The sequence below is a fragment of the Pundamilia nyererei genome, unplaced genomic scaffold (genome assembly GCF_000239375.1).
Source record: "Pundamilia nyererei isolate P.nyererei 1_Seehausen unplaced genomic scaffold, PunNye1.0 scaffold00179, whole genome shotgun sequence".
NCBI classification, from domain to species: Eukaryota; Metazoa; Chordata; class Actinopteri; order Cichliformes; family Cichlidae; genus Pundamilia; species Pundamilia nyererei.
The window spans coordinates 595,776-613,689 of record NW_005187580.1 but is presented as its reverse complement, the minus strand read 5'-3'; the positions used below and the strand labels follow the sequence as shown (position 1 = coordinate 613,689).

The 17,914-nt window shown below is 40.2% G+C and overlaps 2 protein-coding genes across 3 annotated transcripts in view; both read right to left on the bottom strand.

Moving 5' to 3' along the window:
• Positions 1-4,403, bottom strand: part of dcaf5 (ddb1 and cul4 associated factor 5) — a 16,653-nt gene extending 12,250 nt beyond the window's left edge. The window contains exons 1-5 of the mRNA XM_005746497.1: positions 3,919-4,403; positions 2,760-2,903; positions 1,103-1,139; positions 844-983; positions 205-334 (exon numbers count right to left, since the gene is read on the bottom strand). Coding sequence (XP_005746554.1) covers positions 205-334; positions 844-983; positions 1,103-1,139; positions 2,760-2,903; positions 3,919-4,126 — 659 coding nt within the window. The 5' untranslated portion in view covers positions 4,127-4,403. The remainder of the gene's footprint in view (positions 1-204; positions 335-843; positions 984-1,102; positions 1,140-2,759; positions 2,904-3,918) is intronic.
• A 4,494-nt stretch (positions 4,404-8,897) lies between these two features.
• The window catches only part of pacs2 (phosphofurin acidic cluster sorting protein 2), a 61,398-nt gene continuing 52,381 nt past the window's right edge, over positions 8,898-17,914 (bottom strand). For both annotated transcript variants that reach the window (XM_005746499.2, XM_005746500.2), the window contains 6 exons: positions 15,733-15,775; positions 14,389-14,431; positions 13,767-13,902; positions 12,867-13,087; positions 11,888-12,001; positions 8,898-10,718 (listed from right to left, as the gene is read on the bottom strand). In XM_005746499.2, the coding sequence (XP_005746556.1) occupies positions 10,600-10,718; positions 11,888-12,001; positions 12,867-13,087; positions 13,767-13,902; positions 14,389-14,431; positions 15,733-15,775 (676 nt within the window). In that variant the 3' untranslated portion in view covers positions 8,898-10,599. The remainder of the gene's footprint in view (positions 10,719-11,887; positions 12,002-12,866; positions 13,088-13,766; positions 13,903-14,388; positions 14,432-15,732; positions 15,776-17,914) is intronic.

The window sequence follows — 17,914 nt, the reverse complement described above, 5'->3', positions numbered from 1 at the left end:
AAAGCTAGATTCAGGTTTTTTCCATTTCAGTAAAAAAAGTTTTACTGCATGAAAGGCTCTTACTACAATGGATAAAATACAAGCAGACGCCATCTTATTTTTTTGCTTCAACATCATAATAATTTCCACTGCTGAGTCAATTTATTCTTCGAGAAGAACAAATGTTAATCTCTTAAAGACAAAGAAAAGAGAAGCATGTCTGACCTGCGCGGCTTGCGGATGTCCCACAATCCAACACCCTCCTTGGAATTGGCCGTGGCGAGCAATCTGGGCTCCACGGGGTTAAACATTACACTGTGGAAGGCTGAGGGGTAGCTGGCCAAGCAGAAGGGCTCTACAGGGAGAGAAGATTTTCATATTCACAGCAGTTTTTAATAAAGGAATGTTACATTTCAAACAATCACACTCAATCATTCAAATAGCAGCACAGGGCTTTCTGCATACAGTGGAAATTATGATTGGATCCATCATGAGAGGAACGCAAAAACATTTTTTTGGACTACAGCAGGTGAAAAAAAAGCCTGCAGGCAGAAAAGGAAGCCCAATGTTGCTAAATGTATTATCAGGCCAACTTGGTCACAAGGAAGGCTTCTAAAATAGCAGGATGGAGACGTCATGCAAGATGATCCACTGCATTTGTAAAAATATCAACAAGTCTCACCAAGACCCATCACACACACGCACTTAAAATACACTGTGTGACTGGATATTAGCAGCTTTATCAATTACAACCATGACAGCAAACATAAGAGATCGGTGTCTGAAACGTCCAATGTGCGAAATGCATGGGATTTCGAACTGATCTATACAAACTTATTCGTCATCTAATCCAACTGCTCTTACCTCCATGAGGCGGTTCGCGAGTGTCCCAAATAAGCACCCGTCCGTCATCGGATGAGCTGGCAAACACATTGTCATTGACCGGACTGACGGACAAGCTGTACACAGCATCGATATGCAGGAACACGTTCAGAGTTTCCCTCCTGCAGGAAGTCAAGCGTTAATCATTTTGTTAGCGCGGTTAAATCGCTGACCTTTTCATGATGGCTATGAGCTCATCAAAACATTTTGATACTACAGTAACAAGGGTCATTTTACCCACCTCTCCACATCGTGAAGAATCACCTGTTCATCATTTCCTGTTCAACAACAAATACATAAAGCAGGTTACAAGGTGAAGGAAAAGAATACATTTTAAACTTCAAGCTACAGCTGTGGTCAGAAGTTAACATACAGTCACATGCATGAATGTCGTAGTAATTTTGAGCTTTAAGTCGTTTCTTTGAGCTGTTCTTTTTCCCAGGGTGGAAGGATTGTATAGCAAATTTGAAACTGATTTGAATGTTCTCCGGTCCACACAGGGTCAGAGTATACATACATACTCAAATATGTACAAACACTGCTAAAAAATATTTGGTAAATGTTCGAGTTGCACCTCAACCACATGCTTTCTGAAGCCATGAAAAAGCTTTTGGTAGAATTCTGGCTGGATATTTAACCACTCTCCTTGGTAGAATTGGTAGAGTTCATTTTAACTGGTTGGATTCCTGGCACAGACACCTTGGAATGGTTATTCCAGAAGTTTAATGTTAGCATGTTTAATTTACTCCATAACCAGTTTTGATGCATGTTTAGGGATCATTATCCTGTTGGAACAACCAATTGTGCACAGATTTCAACCAACTAGCTGTTGATCTGAAGTGAAGTTGAAGGATTTGGAGGTGGCCCTCCTTCGTTATTCAATCCACTTTGGCAATTTACTACCAGTAGGAGCAAAACAACCTCAGAGAATAATGCTACCACCATCATGCTTTAGAGCTGGTGTACTTTACACAGGTTTCAAAGCCTTACTTTTAATTATCCAAAAATAACTAGCTATTATTCTGTAGAAGGCATCTGGCTTGTCCATGTGGGCAGCTGGAAAGTTCACTCAAGCGTGAAGAAGTCCATTTTGGAGTAGGGCCTTCTTTCTTAGTCGACACCCACCCATGACGATGTAAAACTCAGTTTTTGAACTGATGATTAGAGTCTTCAGTTGTTTAGAAATGACTGGAAGAGACCTTACCAATGTATAAATCTGCAGTTCTCCTTCTTAGATCATCACAGAGTTCCTTGGACTTTAACATTGCTCTGAGTATTGGTCAGTCCAGTGAGTGCTGTGAAATAATTCCTTTTTTATGCTGCAAAGACAAACTACTAGTTGTAATCAATCTTGATCAGTGATTGTAGAACCTTCAGCACCACTTATTAAAAGATTTAAGTAAGTGTAAGATATATGCTGTACAATCATTTCACTGAGGTAAAGAACAGTTCAAAGAAACCATTAAAAGCTCAAAATTACCATGAAGTTCATGCCCATAATGACTGGATGTAAACTTCTGACCACAACTGTAGTTTTCTTTTAAAGGGTGTGTTAGATACTCTAGTTATTTTATTCTCAAATAATAGCTCAGTAAAGCCTGACAGAACTTTAGAGTCTCTGGACTCTTTTGCATAGCAGCCAGACTGAAATCAGCAACTCCTGCAGCTAATTTAATTTTTCCCCCCCATCTATTATTTATACTCAACATCGTTCATGTGCAGTGAATCAAGCTCAGCCTTTTCCACAGTGCACATCAAAGTCTCTATTAAACATTTTATCTGTCTGAATACTTTTTAAATTCTGTTTGCTGTACACGTCCCACAAACACTTCCAGCTCAAAGGTTAAAAAGAGTAGTTACGTCCAGCAGGGATCAGATAGTACTTGTCTTTTTCTTACCACCAGAGAAGACTTTTTTGTTGGTGCTGTCAAAGGCCAGACAGAAGATGTTAGAGAGGTGCTCCCCCTTCAGCTTCACAGGCTTGGAGCGGCCGTGGATGGCTTTCTCCATGTGCCACAGGAGCACCCGACGGTCATCTCCACCTGCAAGTAAAGATGGAGCATTACGACCAAACTTTTAAAAAACAACGCTTTCTCACGGGTTCCAGATAAATGAGCTTTCAGGAAAGAAACTCTTCGTGAAATCAGTGCAACAAGTAACAGAATAGTGACAGAACTTTGAGCAAAAATACTAGATAAAATAAAAATATTTTCTATATGTTGTTTAGCAGACCAAACAAAGTGCTTAGACATACATGGTAGTGTTGTATGAATGTATTGAGACTTGCAACAGAAAGTGTTTGGGGTACTAAACTAAGTAGACATGAACTACATATTTACCCTTAACACTAATCACATTTTGCCAGAGAAAACCTGAATGTGACGTTAACAACATGAATGGACCTTGCTTGTCCTGGAACCACTGTTTCCCTGTTACAATATTTTCCTTATCCAAATTCACAGGATTGCAATGAGATAGATTTGTCTCCCAACTCCCTTCAAGTCTCTATATCACCGCCTGCATACCAGCAAGACTAAAACACCAGTGATTTGCATTTCATGCAAGAACCTTACATGCTAATTAACTCTAGCCAAGTTTGTATTGTATGCATCTTTTACTTTTTATTGTGGCAGATAAACAGATGCGTGTCATAAGGCGGACTCATGCTAACATGCTGGAATCCCACGGTGCAATGTAAACTGTAGACTCAAAATGGCAAGCCACAGGCTGTCACGCTAGGCCAGATGATTGTTTTTAATCCTCTCAGGACACTAACAGCTTCCATGAGGTCGCCATGATTTGACTCATGAGAGGGAAAAATGTCCACTTCAGAGCCCACATGGGTCGTCTTCTGCACTGACAGAAGATGGGACCGGTCCGAGGTAGCTGCTGCTGCTGCCCCCTCTGACTGTTTGACTCCCACTAGCCATCAAGAAAAGCTAGGCTAACTTAGCATCGGCTACGGTTACAGCTGACTGCCTGGCTAGCTAGCGTTAGCATGCTAACAAATTAAAACAGTGCAAGCTAGAGGAAGAAGAGGAGGGTTTGACAACTTACCAGACACCAGCCATTCCCCGCCGTTGTTGGAGAACTCAATGGCGTTGACACAGCCGAAATGTCCGAGCATATCCTTCTTGTAGAGGCTGGTGCAGCCTGCCAGCCTGCGTCTCTGGAATTCCTCCTTCAGGAGCGGCTGCCCAGTCAGCTCTCTGCGGGACAGAAAGCCCAGTGAGGAGCGCATAGCGCAGCCCTTCAGCTCCTTCATTTTCACCGTGCACGAATACGGCCCGCTCTGCTTTTGTTTTCACTACTGCACCCGGGACATCTGCTCACACTGTGGGTAAGATGTGGCGCACTGTTGGGTCTACATTATGGTGGATACCCCGCTGCCTGCTGATGTCGACGTTATTTCGCACCTCCTCTGTCTTCTCGCCAGTCCCAGCAGCAGCTTCCTGCTCCGGTGGAGGAGGACCTCTCTCTCCCCCTGGCTGTCACTCGGCACCACCAGCCAGCACTCCAGTCCCTTTAATTCACACCATTCAGCTCACATTTTACCATTGAACTACCCTCTGTCAAGTTTGTACCATTTTAATATTTTAGTTTGCTATCCATGTGACGCACAAATGCCGCTAATTATTCTTTTTATTCTTATTACAGGTTAATAATTAATGCAAATGTTACACAAGAGAGTGGCAATTAATTAATTGAGATCTTTGTATTTACTTTTTAGTGCTTCTTATTCTGGTACTTACACTATAATGGTTTATCTATTCCCATATAGGTATGAAGTATATTACTTTCTTCTTATTGCCAAATTGATCAGTATATTTATGTATCTATTTATTATGCAATACCTTGTTATAGATCAAAACTGTGTAGTTTTCTATAGTTATATTCCAGATAGACAAGCAGCTGCCGGCCAACCAGCAAGACGCAGTGGTGCTTGACAAGGAGCAGAAGACGTAACAATCCCAGCATACAGAAAGGAGGAGTAAATAGAGGGTTATAAAGAGAAGTACAGGAAACGGAACAACTGGCGTATGTGGAAGGTGAAGTCCAAAGTGATCTCAGTGGTAATAGGAGTGTTTGAAGCTGTAAACCCCAAGTTGGACAAATAGATCCAGCAGATTCCAGGTCTCTGTAAAGAACAGTACAGTCCTAGGGAAGGACTCCCAGGAGCTGAGCTTTAGAAACACATGCATATATCATTGGCATACCCCAGCTTTTCCTCCCTATTTTCCTTCCTTATGAATGGCTTCTTGACAGCCACCCTTCCACCCAGATCGTTTCTCATTTCCGATGAAGCTTCAGTGAACAGTAGATGGATCAACTAAAGGGTCAGATGTGCCAGGTCTTTCCTGGATTTGTTCCCAATTCTTATGCACACACTCCCTGTAGTTCTTTGTATTTGTATCACTTTGCACTTTTTCCACCATTGCTACTAACAGACTGGTGCAATAAAGATCACCAAATTTTTTCTTGCACTTTCATTCACATGGTCCTCACCAGATATGTAGATCTTCACATTTTTGAGAAGTATAATGAATTCTTGGTTTTGAGTTTATTATAGATGTTGAAAACAGCCCCTCAGTTTATTTGGTAGTTGGTCTGTTAATAAAAATTATCAGGTTTGATTAACAGGTAGATGCCTTTAAATAGTTGTTTTTATTAAATAAACAGTGACAAAAGTGTCATCTTTCCCACCTTAGATTTTGAAACACATTAGTAATATAGCTCTTTCTGCATTATTTCCACCTACGCAGTATTTGTTAGCTGTGCCCATTCTTTATAGCTAACAGTTGTGCTATTCTTGTACATGCTCTGGTTGCATCTCGTATTGATTATTATAATTCTGTCCTCTCCATCTAACCTTACCATACAAACTTCTTCATAGACTTCTTCTGCTCGTGGCATTACCAGAATCCCTTCCTTCCTTATTACTCCTGTCCTCCTCCTGTTCCTGTGTAATATCGCATTAATCTTAAGATTCCGCTCCTTGCTTTCAAGTCTCTCCACAATCTCACACCTATACATCTCTCTGATCTTCTACACATCACCGTCCCTGGCTGTACTCTCAGATCCACCTCCTCTACCCTCATTATAGTATCTCCCCACCTGACCACCATGGGTTTAAGAGCTTTCAGCTGAGTGGCCCCCTATGCACCACATACAAAACGTAGATCGCCTCGCAAGGCCAGCCTTAAAACACAAGGTTTTCCTTTTCTGTCTAATTTTATTTTTATCTTCCATAGACTGGTTTCTATACCATGATTTTGTTTTTTAATGGCTTGTAAGGCGTCCTTGAGTGTCATGAACAGCACCTAGAAATCAAATGTATTATGATTAGCTAGTTATTGTGAATGCAATGCTAAATCTGAAAAAAAGCTGCGTATTGTGTTGAAGATATCGAGGAAAGTTGAACTAGGGCTGGACAGTACTTTTGTTTAAAACCAGTTTGTACCACAAGATGGTGCAAAAAGTCGACGTAAGCTTTATCACATGGACATTCTTATATACAGTCGCAGCCTTTTATAGGTCCTCTTAAGAAGTAGGGCTAACGAGATATATAAAGTTTGTAATCACATATTCTTATTTTAAATTTATCAGTTCTGGAGCACCAACCAAGTCAAGTAACCCACACATGAAAAGTAGATTTTAGTGTGTATAGTAGTTTTATTACTCCCAGTTGTTGGGATTACAGTGGTAGTCTTTAGGGAACTTTCAACAAGCCTTTTCTGAGACAACATGGGAAAAAAAACATCTAAAATATTCTCTAAACAGAGAAACAACAAATGTATGCTCGCCATGAATGGACCGTAGTGTTCTTTAAACTACTGATAATCAGCTGGTCAAGCGTGACTTTACTTCCCACCGATGCACACCGCACGTGTTTGTGTTGCGAAATCAATGTGCTGTACTGAGATATTTTGTTGTTGTCCGGGCTCGAATCAGCACCATTTCAGCCAGGGATATTTACTTCAGTTGATTTGTCAAAATTAAGCAATTTAGGCACTTATCAAGAAACTGGTAAAGGTTATGATGACACTGCTACTGAAAGAAATTTAAGCAAAATACTACTCAGTCTTAAAAGTGAATTAAAGATGGAGCAAAATCTACAGACGTAATCCACATACACTTTCTAGGCTAACCTCACAGAACATGTAACTAAAATCTAAAATAGTTTGACGAGGCCTCAAGCCGAGCGTGAACTTTGCTTTCACAGCACTGAGGAGACACGGATGCTTGTTTTACTTTGCTCAGACATAACGGCAGACAGCCAACAGTACCTGCAGGTTCCCAGGGTGTAACATACTAATCTATACTGGACAAACATTTAAAAGTGCTTTACATTAAGGTACCGTCAATACATTCACCTCTACATTATGAAGTCATCTATAATACCACACAAGTAATGAGTGAGCTGCAGTTCTTGAGCGTTTCCTTTGGCAAAAGTAACATTTGCTTTTAGCGGAACATATGGAGTGTATGGAGGAGTGTGGGGCTCAAGGAGGAAGAATTCATGAATGTAATGTAATACACTCTCCGCTTTTGTTTCACCTTGTATGCTGATCTTAAAGGACAGTTTGGCATTTCGAGAGATATGCTGTTTTGCTTTCTTTGCCGAGTTAAATGAGAAGATCAGTACCACTGCCACAGCTCTACACCACACATTTTGAGATGAGGTGACATTAGTCTGCACCATGTCTAAATATGATTAATCATGAGCGTTGTGCACTGGTATTTGACCTGCCTGCAGATTATGGCTGCTGCATACACACCAAAGAACTGTGATGACTTCTGTTTAATTTAAGTAGGATTCTTGTGTCATACACGGCTTCATTAAGAGTCACGTTTAAAAGAGTGATACTGGTTTCATTAAGGAGTCGTGTGTGAAAACATTTTTGCAAGACTGGATTTAATCATTTTACACTGTTTTCTTAATGACTACTATAGAGTTTATTGACTTTTTCAGGGTTCATTCACAACCAAAATCTACCCTTAGGGTAGGGGTGTCAAACATGAGGCCCGGGGGCCAGAATCAGCCCAGCGAAGGCTCTAATTCGGGCCACTGGATGGCTCTGGAATGAGTGAAGAAGGGTATAAATGTAAAGGGCATATATGTATTTTTGTCCTGATAATGACCTCTCCCATGGCTTCAATAGATTATTTATTGATTTTATTATAGTAAAAAAAAAAAAGAAAACTAAAACAAAACAGGAAGTGGTCAATTATTTTCCAATAATCAGTGGGGCATTTCCTAATTTTGGCTGAGCTGATGTGTGCCACACTTGTGCAGAGTCTGATTCATTCAGATAACTCTTAGGAAACACAGTGGACATTGGGCTCCAACTTTCTCAAGTACAGTACTGTGCAAAAGTCTTGAACTACCCCTCGTGTCTTTATATTTTGCTTCCAAGGAGACAGATTTTCTTGGAATGTTTTTTAAGTGGTATTGAGAAATAGTTCTCCAGAATTTCTGAAGGGTTTTCAAAGTTTTTCTTTGGACATTGGGTGGTTTGTAACTCCTGTTCAGTTCAGCCCTTGCGCTTGATTATTTTCAGAGGAATGTTTTTTTGTGGTACCAAAAACTGAACTATGAATCATTCAAGCATGAAAAAAAAAAATCAAAATTTAAGGGATGAACCAGTGTGTGTCAGAACATAAAAACAAGAAGTTTTAAATTGTATTTGTGGCCCTGTGTTACTGTCAGCCTGTCATAAACACATATTTTTTTTCGAATTTTCTTTAGCTGAATCTATAAAAAGTGAGTTTATCCATCTGCTGTTTGCTTATCATCAGAAATGTTGGAACGGTGGTTGTCACGAAGTGATTTATAAAGAAGGGAAACAGGGAGAAAAGGCTGAAGTAAGTCAAATTACACAAGAACTACACGAAAAATCTGTGGCAACCGGTCATATGGAGTAATAAATACTCTCAAATATGTACAAAGAGAGAGCAAAGAGGTACAACTGTGAGTGTCTACAGCCATCTGTAAAACATAGTGGAGGCTCTGTCATGGTTTGGGGCTGCATTTCAGCCAGTTGTTGATGGAAAAATGGAGGGAATTATGAACACAGAAAAAGTACAGTCAGATTTTAATCCACTGTGCAATATCATCTGGAAAGCAATGTCTACATCTAGAGAAGAGCTATGAATGTCGTGGAGAACTATTCCTGAAAACTACTTAAATAAATGACAAGAAATCTTGCCTAACAGAGTTCAGGATGTGTTGAAGAACAAAGATAGTCATACCAAATATTGACTTTCAAGCTCATTAGAATGATGCATATTCTGTTTTGTGCTTCGTTTTTCAATAACTCACTGCACATATTTCTAATTTTCCTGCAAAGTATAAAGAAATGAGAGGTGTCTCAAAACCTTTGCACAGTACTGTAGTTGATACCAGATGTGTAAGCAGCCAATTAGCGTAGCTCAGCGCTGCAAACAGAGCAACAGCTACCCTGTCTCATTTTCTATGTGGATGTTTGATAGACGGTGAGATCTGGAGATGCTGGTAAGAAGATTTTGTTCCGTTTGTTTAGAGCCGGGTCAGTCATTAACCATTAGCTTAGCTTTATATAGAATGTATAAAACCTGATTTATTTATTTTGTGTGTGTTGGAGGGAGGGTGCATTATGTGCCAGCCATAAAACCACAATGCCCCATTCTTACTCTACTAAACATAGAAACGGTTAGGTTGGCTCAGTTTCTATAGGGGTTAAACATACAAGATATAAGGTTTTAATTAAGTGAGGTTCAGAAGTGCTGGTAAGTAGTTATTCTTTTACCTTTCAAAAGAACAAGGGTACCTATTTACTCTACTGTAAACAACTATAGCTTCAAATTTACCATAAAAAATAAGAGAGGTATTAATCTTCTCATTCAATTCTCAACAAGATAGGATTTCCCGAAGTTTTTCCTGTAAGTTTGTGGTTAACTGCGCTCGTAATTCTGATATAAAAAGCTTCTCTTCAAACCTTGAACTAGTTTATCAGGAGGGTAAAGTAAAGAAGAGAAGGGATGCAAAGAGTGAAAATCACCACTAAGAGCAGTGTGTAATCTTCTAGCAGAATCGCATTCATACAATATTTCGTCTATTGCACATTACACTTCTTCACGGAGGCCGTTTATCCTTTCTCCCTCTGGCTTAAGACAATGAACTGCCAACAGTCTCTGTGGCTGCAAATCCAAAATTTCTTCTCTGTAATTAGAAAATATGACCTTTATTATGAGGCAGATGGCTCTTTTTTATAATATAGCTGTGATTAATTGTGCTGGCCAAGTGTTTAAAACCATCCTCATCGAATTTGAAAAGGAAAAAAACAACAACGAAAAAACTGATGGCCAAGTGAAACCAGGGCACTCATTATGTTAAAGGTTAGAAGTCATTTCTAGTTGTTATTCAATTAATGTTTTTTCCTCAAAAGTCTATAAAACGTCAGCAGGATTTTTGTTTTAAAAAGCCAAGTAAAGAAATATTCTCATAGCAGCTCTGCCTTGAGATGTTTACATAAATAGAAAATTAAAAAACAAAACAAACAAAAAAAAAAACCACGCAAAAGATTAAATAACGGGGACAATGCAAGTGTGGAAAGCAGGAGTTTAAATTAAGACAGCAGAATAGGAGGAAGTGTGCAGGCGAAGGTAGGAGGAAGGGGGTTAAGAGCTCTTGGCACGAGGGAGGGAGGCAGGGAGGGTGGGTTTGCTGTCCTCCATGTTTCAGTCTCTTAGGTGCTGCTAATAAGGGCCTTTCGTGTGTCCAAAGATCCCAATGGGGAAATGTTTGACGTGTGAGGACCACTGAGCAGCCAGCTGGAAAAACTTGACATCGTTCCACTCGACACCGTCGATCAGCACTGCGGAGGAAGAGACAAACGGTTACACGCCGAAGTATTTCTACCTGCAAATCTAGCAAGAGGTGACACACTTCACCCATTCATGGCACTTTAGGGTTTTGAGTTAGCAGCTGAGTGAATGTGTAAAAGCACATGGTCGTGGTCTTCTTTGGAGTTCATTATGAAATGGCTTTTTTTAAACTCTTAACAAGGTTCAGGTTCCCTGAATCCTGAGGGTCCTTGAATAACAAATACTCCTTCTAGGTATGTGGCAAGGCATGCATTATTTTGCATTATCCAGTACTACTCTTCAAATAGCTCACAATTTTTATGGATTCATTTCCTGTTGATATGAGTGACGCTAAAGTTTGGGAATAAATGCTGAACAAGTATTCCTCTTGTCTTAAGATCTGAATCACCAGATATGAACGCCCCTCCCATAAAAATAAACATTGCTTTTCGCTGAAATTCACACGGTCCTCTTCATGATGTAACAGGTGTTACTGCTTTCAAATGTACATATTAACTGCCAAACTGCCGCGCCGCAGTACACGGAACAAAAAGTGCTCTCAGTATGAAAGTGGTTATTGGTCTCAGTTCCACGGCTCATGCAAATTTTAAACTTTAAACTTTGCAAAGTTGTTTATTGGAGCTACAACAGAAGTTAATAAAGTAGTTCCACAATAGACCAGATAGATTTTTGCATTGATTAGGTTCCCAAAGTTGGGGACACCCCCCCGCACACAAACATCCTCCAGCCACACACACCCATATTTTGTTGTAAAACTCCATTGCGGTTTATTTCACACCTCAAAAATTCAATCAGGTAGTAATACACTACTAACTCTTTTACGCTAAGTCCACACCTACACGGGCATCTTTGAAAACGCAGCTGTTTCTATGCGGATCAGTAGATCGGCAGCTTGTGGAATACTCAGACCAGCTTGTCCAGCACCGACAACCATGCCATCTTGTCATCTTGAACATGTCTACATGCCTAAATGCCACCATGTGATTGACTGATTAGATATTGATTAGTACGAAGTGGTCGGCGAGGAACAACTCCTGATCTGATCTTTTTAAAAATGTGAGTAATCAGTCACAATAGAAGCAGCTGTGGTCTGTCTGAGGATGTCTGGGCCGCTGAGCAAGAAGAGTAAACCGAGCAGGAGGTCTGTGCAGAAAATTACCTCTCAGCATGGTCTGCTGGTGCTTGGCAGTGCAGATGAGGCGGCTGATGCCCTCAATCACTTGACTCTTTGACTCCACCTCCTTGTCTTTGCTCTTTTTTGGCAGGAACATGACTGGTAGAAGGGAACAACAGAGATGCACACTGTGATCTCAGAATCTTTCTGGTCTCTCAGGAGTCGTATGTGAAAACATTTTTGCAAGACTGGATTTAATCATTTTACACTGTTTTCTTAATGACTACTATAGAGGTGATTGACTTTTTCAGGGTTCATTCACAACCAACGTCTTACTATAGGGTAGGGGTGTCAAACATGAGGCCCAGGGGCCAGAATTGGCCCAGTGAAGCCTCTAATTCGGCCCATTAGATGGCTCTGGAATGAATGAAGAAGGGCATAAATTTTGGACTTTTAAATGTATTTTCAACCTGATTAAGGCCTCTCCCATGGCTTTTCATATTACACCAAAGTAATTAATCAATAGATAAACAATTCAATTATAGTAAAAAACAAAAAAAACAAAAAATGTGTTCTATCAACTACAGAAATTCGTTTTCATACAAAGGGACTACAAAAAAGAATATGACTATGATTTTCTGTGAATTAACAAAATATTTCTGTTTTATAGTTACAAGGCGGTCTGAACAACGAGCTACTATTTTCGTGATTTTGCACATTTATTTCTCAGTTTAAGCCCGAGGAGTCATGCTCACAGATCTCTTTTTCCTTACCACAGCAGTTTTTTTTTCATGTAGAAATCCCGAGATTTATGTTTGAAATTGTCCCTTTTTTATATGTAGATATTATGTAGTTAAACTTCTTTATACTGACAGAAAGGCGGAGTTTCACAGTACCGGCCCCCTTACTGTAAGATCAAAGTGGGCTGTTTGCAGCCCACGATGCAAAATTAGTTTGACACCCCTGCCTTTGGGCTTCCCATGACTGCCTCAGCGCACCGTGACAACACAGTCATACAACATACCCTTCTTATTCTTCTCCTTGGTCACCACAGTCATAGACATGGTGGGCTGGGAGCTTGGCTCTGCGCCCCCCAGTGGCAGCCGGCTGACCTGCAGCGAGCGGAAATTGCACTTGAGAGTGTTTTTGGAGGAGGAGTCTCGCTTCTCCACATCTTTCTTCCTTTCTGTCGGAGCCACCCAGTAGTCCACCTGAAGCCCCATGAGCTCCACCTGACCACCAGAGCTGCAGGAAAACAGCAATGTTGATACTGTGAAAAGGCTTTAATTTTAAACTTTATTGCATAAATTACATAAAAACAATATGAGATAATATAGAGAATTGAGCAGTATCGTATAGAAGGAATTCATGCAGTCATTGTCTTTAGGAAAATGTACATAAATACAGCACTATATAAGTACACGAACATGGTATTCATTTTTAAAATAATTAATCTCTCTAGTTTATTCACACTGCTTCTCTCTTTTGATTCTTTGTTAAATAAACAATGACACACTCAAATATTTCTACATTTTAGAAGCTGCAAAAAAACAGATTTTTATATCCTGATATGTGAAACTTCAGACTTTAAAGGAAAGATGTGCTTAAATGAAACAAATGAAAGACAAATATACAGCTGAGGAATACACGTACAAGTCGTAAAACGTTACAGATTTTTGTAAAGAATTTGCATCAGTAGCTTTGAATCTGAAAGCTGGGACCCCTCAAAGAGACTGCGTTGCATAAAGCTTCTTGCAATGTGCCAGTTTTGCTCTTAGGCTTTGTATAGAGTCTGAGAAGATGAAATATCTTCTGGCTCAAACATTTAATTTTAAACTTTGTGCAGAGACGTTGCTTTGATTTACAAGGACATTAGTAAAAAAGAACTTGATGTAATTTCCCTCCAGCAGGCAGCACATCTTACCTGTAAGCACAAAAGCTGGTGTTGACAGAGGGAGACGAGGGCGGCGTGGGCGATGCCTCTTTGAAAGCGGGTGATACCTGTGGAGGGGTGGAGGAGAGCAGCGAGGAGCCCAGAGGCGCTGCATCATCAGAGTCTCCTGAGAAAGGAAAAAGCAAAAAAGAGCTGTGAAAGGAGGCAAGCAGCATCAGGAATAACAATTTCTTGCAATTTCTTTTGAAATATTGTTAGATTGCATCATACCTACAGTCAGTAAACTAGCCATCTCTCCATTTAAATGACTTTAAACACAAAAATGTCTTCTTGTTGACTTGCAACACTAACATGAAGCTTTTTATTTATTCAAAGTCTCAGCATAACAAAGATGATATAACATCAGGCTCACAGGATTAATTGCTACAGTATAAATCAACAAGTCCTTCTGGAATTGATTATTAATGCCTTGAGAATATATTTACATCTAATAAGCTCATAAGGATCAACAGGAATGTAGATATGGCAATGCTGCTCACTTCATTCAGTAAAGCTGTCTAATGAAGTCTTATATAAAGGTTTAACATGCAGCCTATGACAAAACATCTCTTTTAATATTCAACAACCACAAAGTGGCCAAACAGTGGTGTACCTGATGTTGCAGCTGTTTGCTCCACAATGCCAACTTTCACCATCTGAAGAACAGAATGGAAAAGCAAAGGTTTATCACTTTAAGCACCACTTCAAAGTGCCACAAAAACCCACAGATAAACTGAAAAGTGCAGCATTTGCATCAATCAGACATAACACTGTGACTGCCTGGTTAAAATTGTGCTGGTCACTCATTTACTGCTACAACAGCCCTGAGTACTCGAGGCATGGACTCCAGTAGACCCCTGGAGGCATGCTGTGGTATCTGTCACCTAGATGTTAGCAACAGATCCCTCACACCTACACTCATTTGTCCTGCACATCACACAGATGCTCACTTGGATTGACATCTGGGGAATCTGGACGTCAAGTCAACACCTTAAACTCGCTTCTGTGCTCCTCAAATCATCCCTGATCAAATTTTTTCTCTGTGGCAGGGCACATTATCCTGCTGAAAGAGGATGGGAATGCAATTTCCATGAAAGAGGGTGCATCCTCTGCAGCAATGCTAGGTGTGGTACCTGTCCAAGTAACATCCACATGAATGGGAGAAGCCAAGGTTTCCCAGCAAAACATTGCCCAAAGCATTGCATTGCCTTCGCCTGGTTACCTTCTATTCTATATACCTTCTATAACTATGCATGTGACAAATAAAGAACCTTGAACTTGAACTATTCACAGAGAGATGTTCCCCAGGTAAGCGATGCATATACACCCGGTGATGCAAGAGAAACTGTGATTCATTAGACCAGACCTTCCTCCATTGCTCCGTGATCATCTTTTGTTATTCACTTGGCCATTGTTGGTGCTTTCACCGGTAGACGGGGTCAGCAAGGACACCCTGACTGGTCAGAAGCTATGCAGCCTCACGCATAACAAAAATATGATGCACTGTGTAATCTTTGACACCTTTCAATCAGCATCAAGTTTTTCCACAACAGTAGCTCATTTGCGGTCTGTTGGACCACACGGGCCAGCCTTCACTCCCCATGTGCATCAGTGAGCCTTGGCCACCCATGACCCTGTTGCTGGTTCATCTCTGTTCCTTCTTTGGATTGCTTTTGATAGACACTGACCACTGCAGACCAAGAAAACCCCACAAGAGCTGTAGTTTTGGAGACCCAGTCGTCTAGCTTTCACAATTTGACCTTTTGTCAAACTCGCACAAATCCTCAAGCCCTTTCCTGCTTCTAACACATCAACTTTTAGGACAACATGTTCACGCGCTCCCTGATATATCCCACTGACTAACGTGTGTCACGATAAAGAGGTAAACGTCACCTGTCAGTGGTCATAATGCTATGCCTGATCAGTGTATTTAGGCAGAGAGAGAGATAATACTTACCCCGATAAAAGGAATGAATTTCTGACATGAATCCTCATCTGGGCTGTAACGAGTGCAGGTAACAAGAAGGCACAAGGAGAGAAATTAGAGTTTGATCAAAATAAAGTAGCCAGCTCTAAAGGGAATACATGCTACAAGCATTTCCTAAACTTGGCTACAAAGAGTACTAAAATAAATTAAGATTATAATTTGAAGAAATGTAAATCTAAAGTTAGTAACATTGAAATCTAGTCATTAGTAGCTTGTGCATAATGACTTTGGGTGATGCTGATTTCCATTGTTGTACATCTGGAAATAATTGAGTCCTCTCTTGCATAGGGGACTATGCAAAGCTCAGCTGCACATGCTGCTTGGATTTAACCTCCACTAAAACGGGTTCACTTCCTGACGGCAGGCCTCTGATTGGAGTTGGAGAAGCAGAGAGCAAAACATGCAAGCTTTTGGCCGATTTGGGGCCTCGAGCAAAGCCATCAAATCACTGCAGCACCAGACTGGATCGACCCAAACAGAGTCATGAGGGCGTTCAGCAAGGCAGCAAGTCCATCAGGGGAACAAGTCAACTAGAGTCATAAAGGAGTCGATGAAAAGGAAGAGCACCAACCTAAGTCCAAAACCTTTTGGCTCCATGCACTACCTGTCAGAGGTAGTGCATTACAACATTTAACAAGCCTTCTACTGTGTGAACTATTTTCCCGGAAATACCCAGAAAAATAGCCGGAATAAAGTTCTACTGTTCTGTAGGTCTACGTGTTCTGAATGTAAAGATGTTCAGCGACACGAAAGGTCGTTGCTCTTGCCTTGAAGAAACCTGCCATCGCCCCCCCAGGGAAGAAACAGAGAGACTAAAGAGGAGGGGGAGAGAGAGACAGACAGCCTACAGTAGGTAACAGTTTGTTTTTCCAACACAAACACATCTCTGCTGTAATCACTTCAAAGCAGCCGGAGAGAGAGAGAGCCTGATGTCTGCCTGGTATGGACCACGACAGAGTACGTGAGTATTGTTTGAGCCACTTCATCCATTCATTAAATTTAATGTTTGATATCTGAAAGATGCACATGCACATCAACCCATGTAAACAGTTGAAGACAGCTGAATTATGAACATGCACTTTATAGAAGCATTTATACTCCTCTAATTAAAATAAGCTTTTTCCACGTCCAAGAGTGGCACTTCTCAATGATCTCAATAATCTCCAAATATTTTCTTAATAATTCTCACTGGAACAAATTTGCACAATTTCCAGTAAGTTATTAAAATTATTTATTGAACATCCAGCAGGATCATCTAAAGATTTACCTCAAATTTGTGCATGGATATTTACCTACAGGCAAGCGCATAGAAAGAGTGATGCTCTCCAAAATAAATGGATATATAGTTGTGCTTATTGAGCTATTCCATTAAATAAAATAAAAATAATCAAATCACCTGAACCTCTCCAAGACACAGCCTATTAAAATAATTTAGAAATAAATAATATTCATACAATAAAATGCCTGTTTAGCTATTAAAGCCCTACAGACTCGTATGTGTAATTTGTGTGTACATGTATAAATATGTTTGTCCGATATTAAACTGGATTCAACCAAACAATGTTGTTGGTGGTTGCAGCTCATAATTAAATAAAAGAAGAGTGCATCAACATAACACCCTATTTTTACTGACAGTATCCACATCTCATACATCTTAGTAGATAAATAACAGACAGACATGATTGGCTGGGAAGCATGAAACAGCAGGGAGGGAGAAACAAAAGAGGCTGATTGTAAATGTTCACCTGCCACTTTAACAGCACCATCGTTCCTTGAAAATTACGGCGGCTCAGCGCTGAGAATGAATTGTTCTGTTTCAGCAAACGCCTGCATACATGCAGCACTAAAAGCTCTTCAGCGGATGCTGGTAAAATTTAATTATTAAAACATTGGTCCAATCAAAAGGAACCGAATCTGCTTCCTGCACATTAAAAGTTCACTAATTAAAATATTAAATCATGGTTATTAAATCCATACCAAACCATTGCCAATTCCTGGTTTGACATAGGATTATGTGCAGGGTTATTACTGCTGTAACATCCATTTAAAACAGTTTTCGTTAGCTTTTAGCACATTTAGCACAGAGATGGGCTCAGCTCAGTTTACTAATCACCCAATAGTTGTTTCTTTATGAGCAGATAGAAATGATATA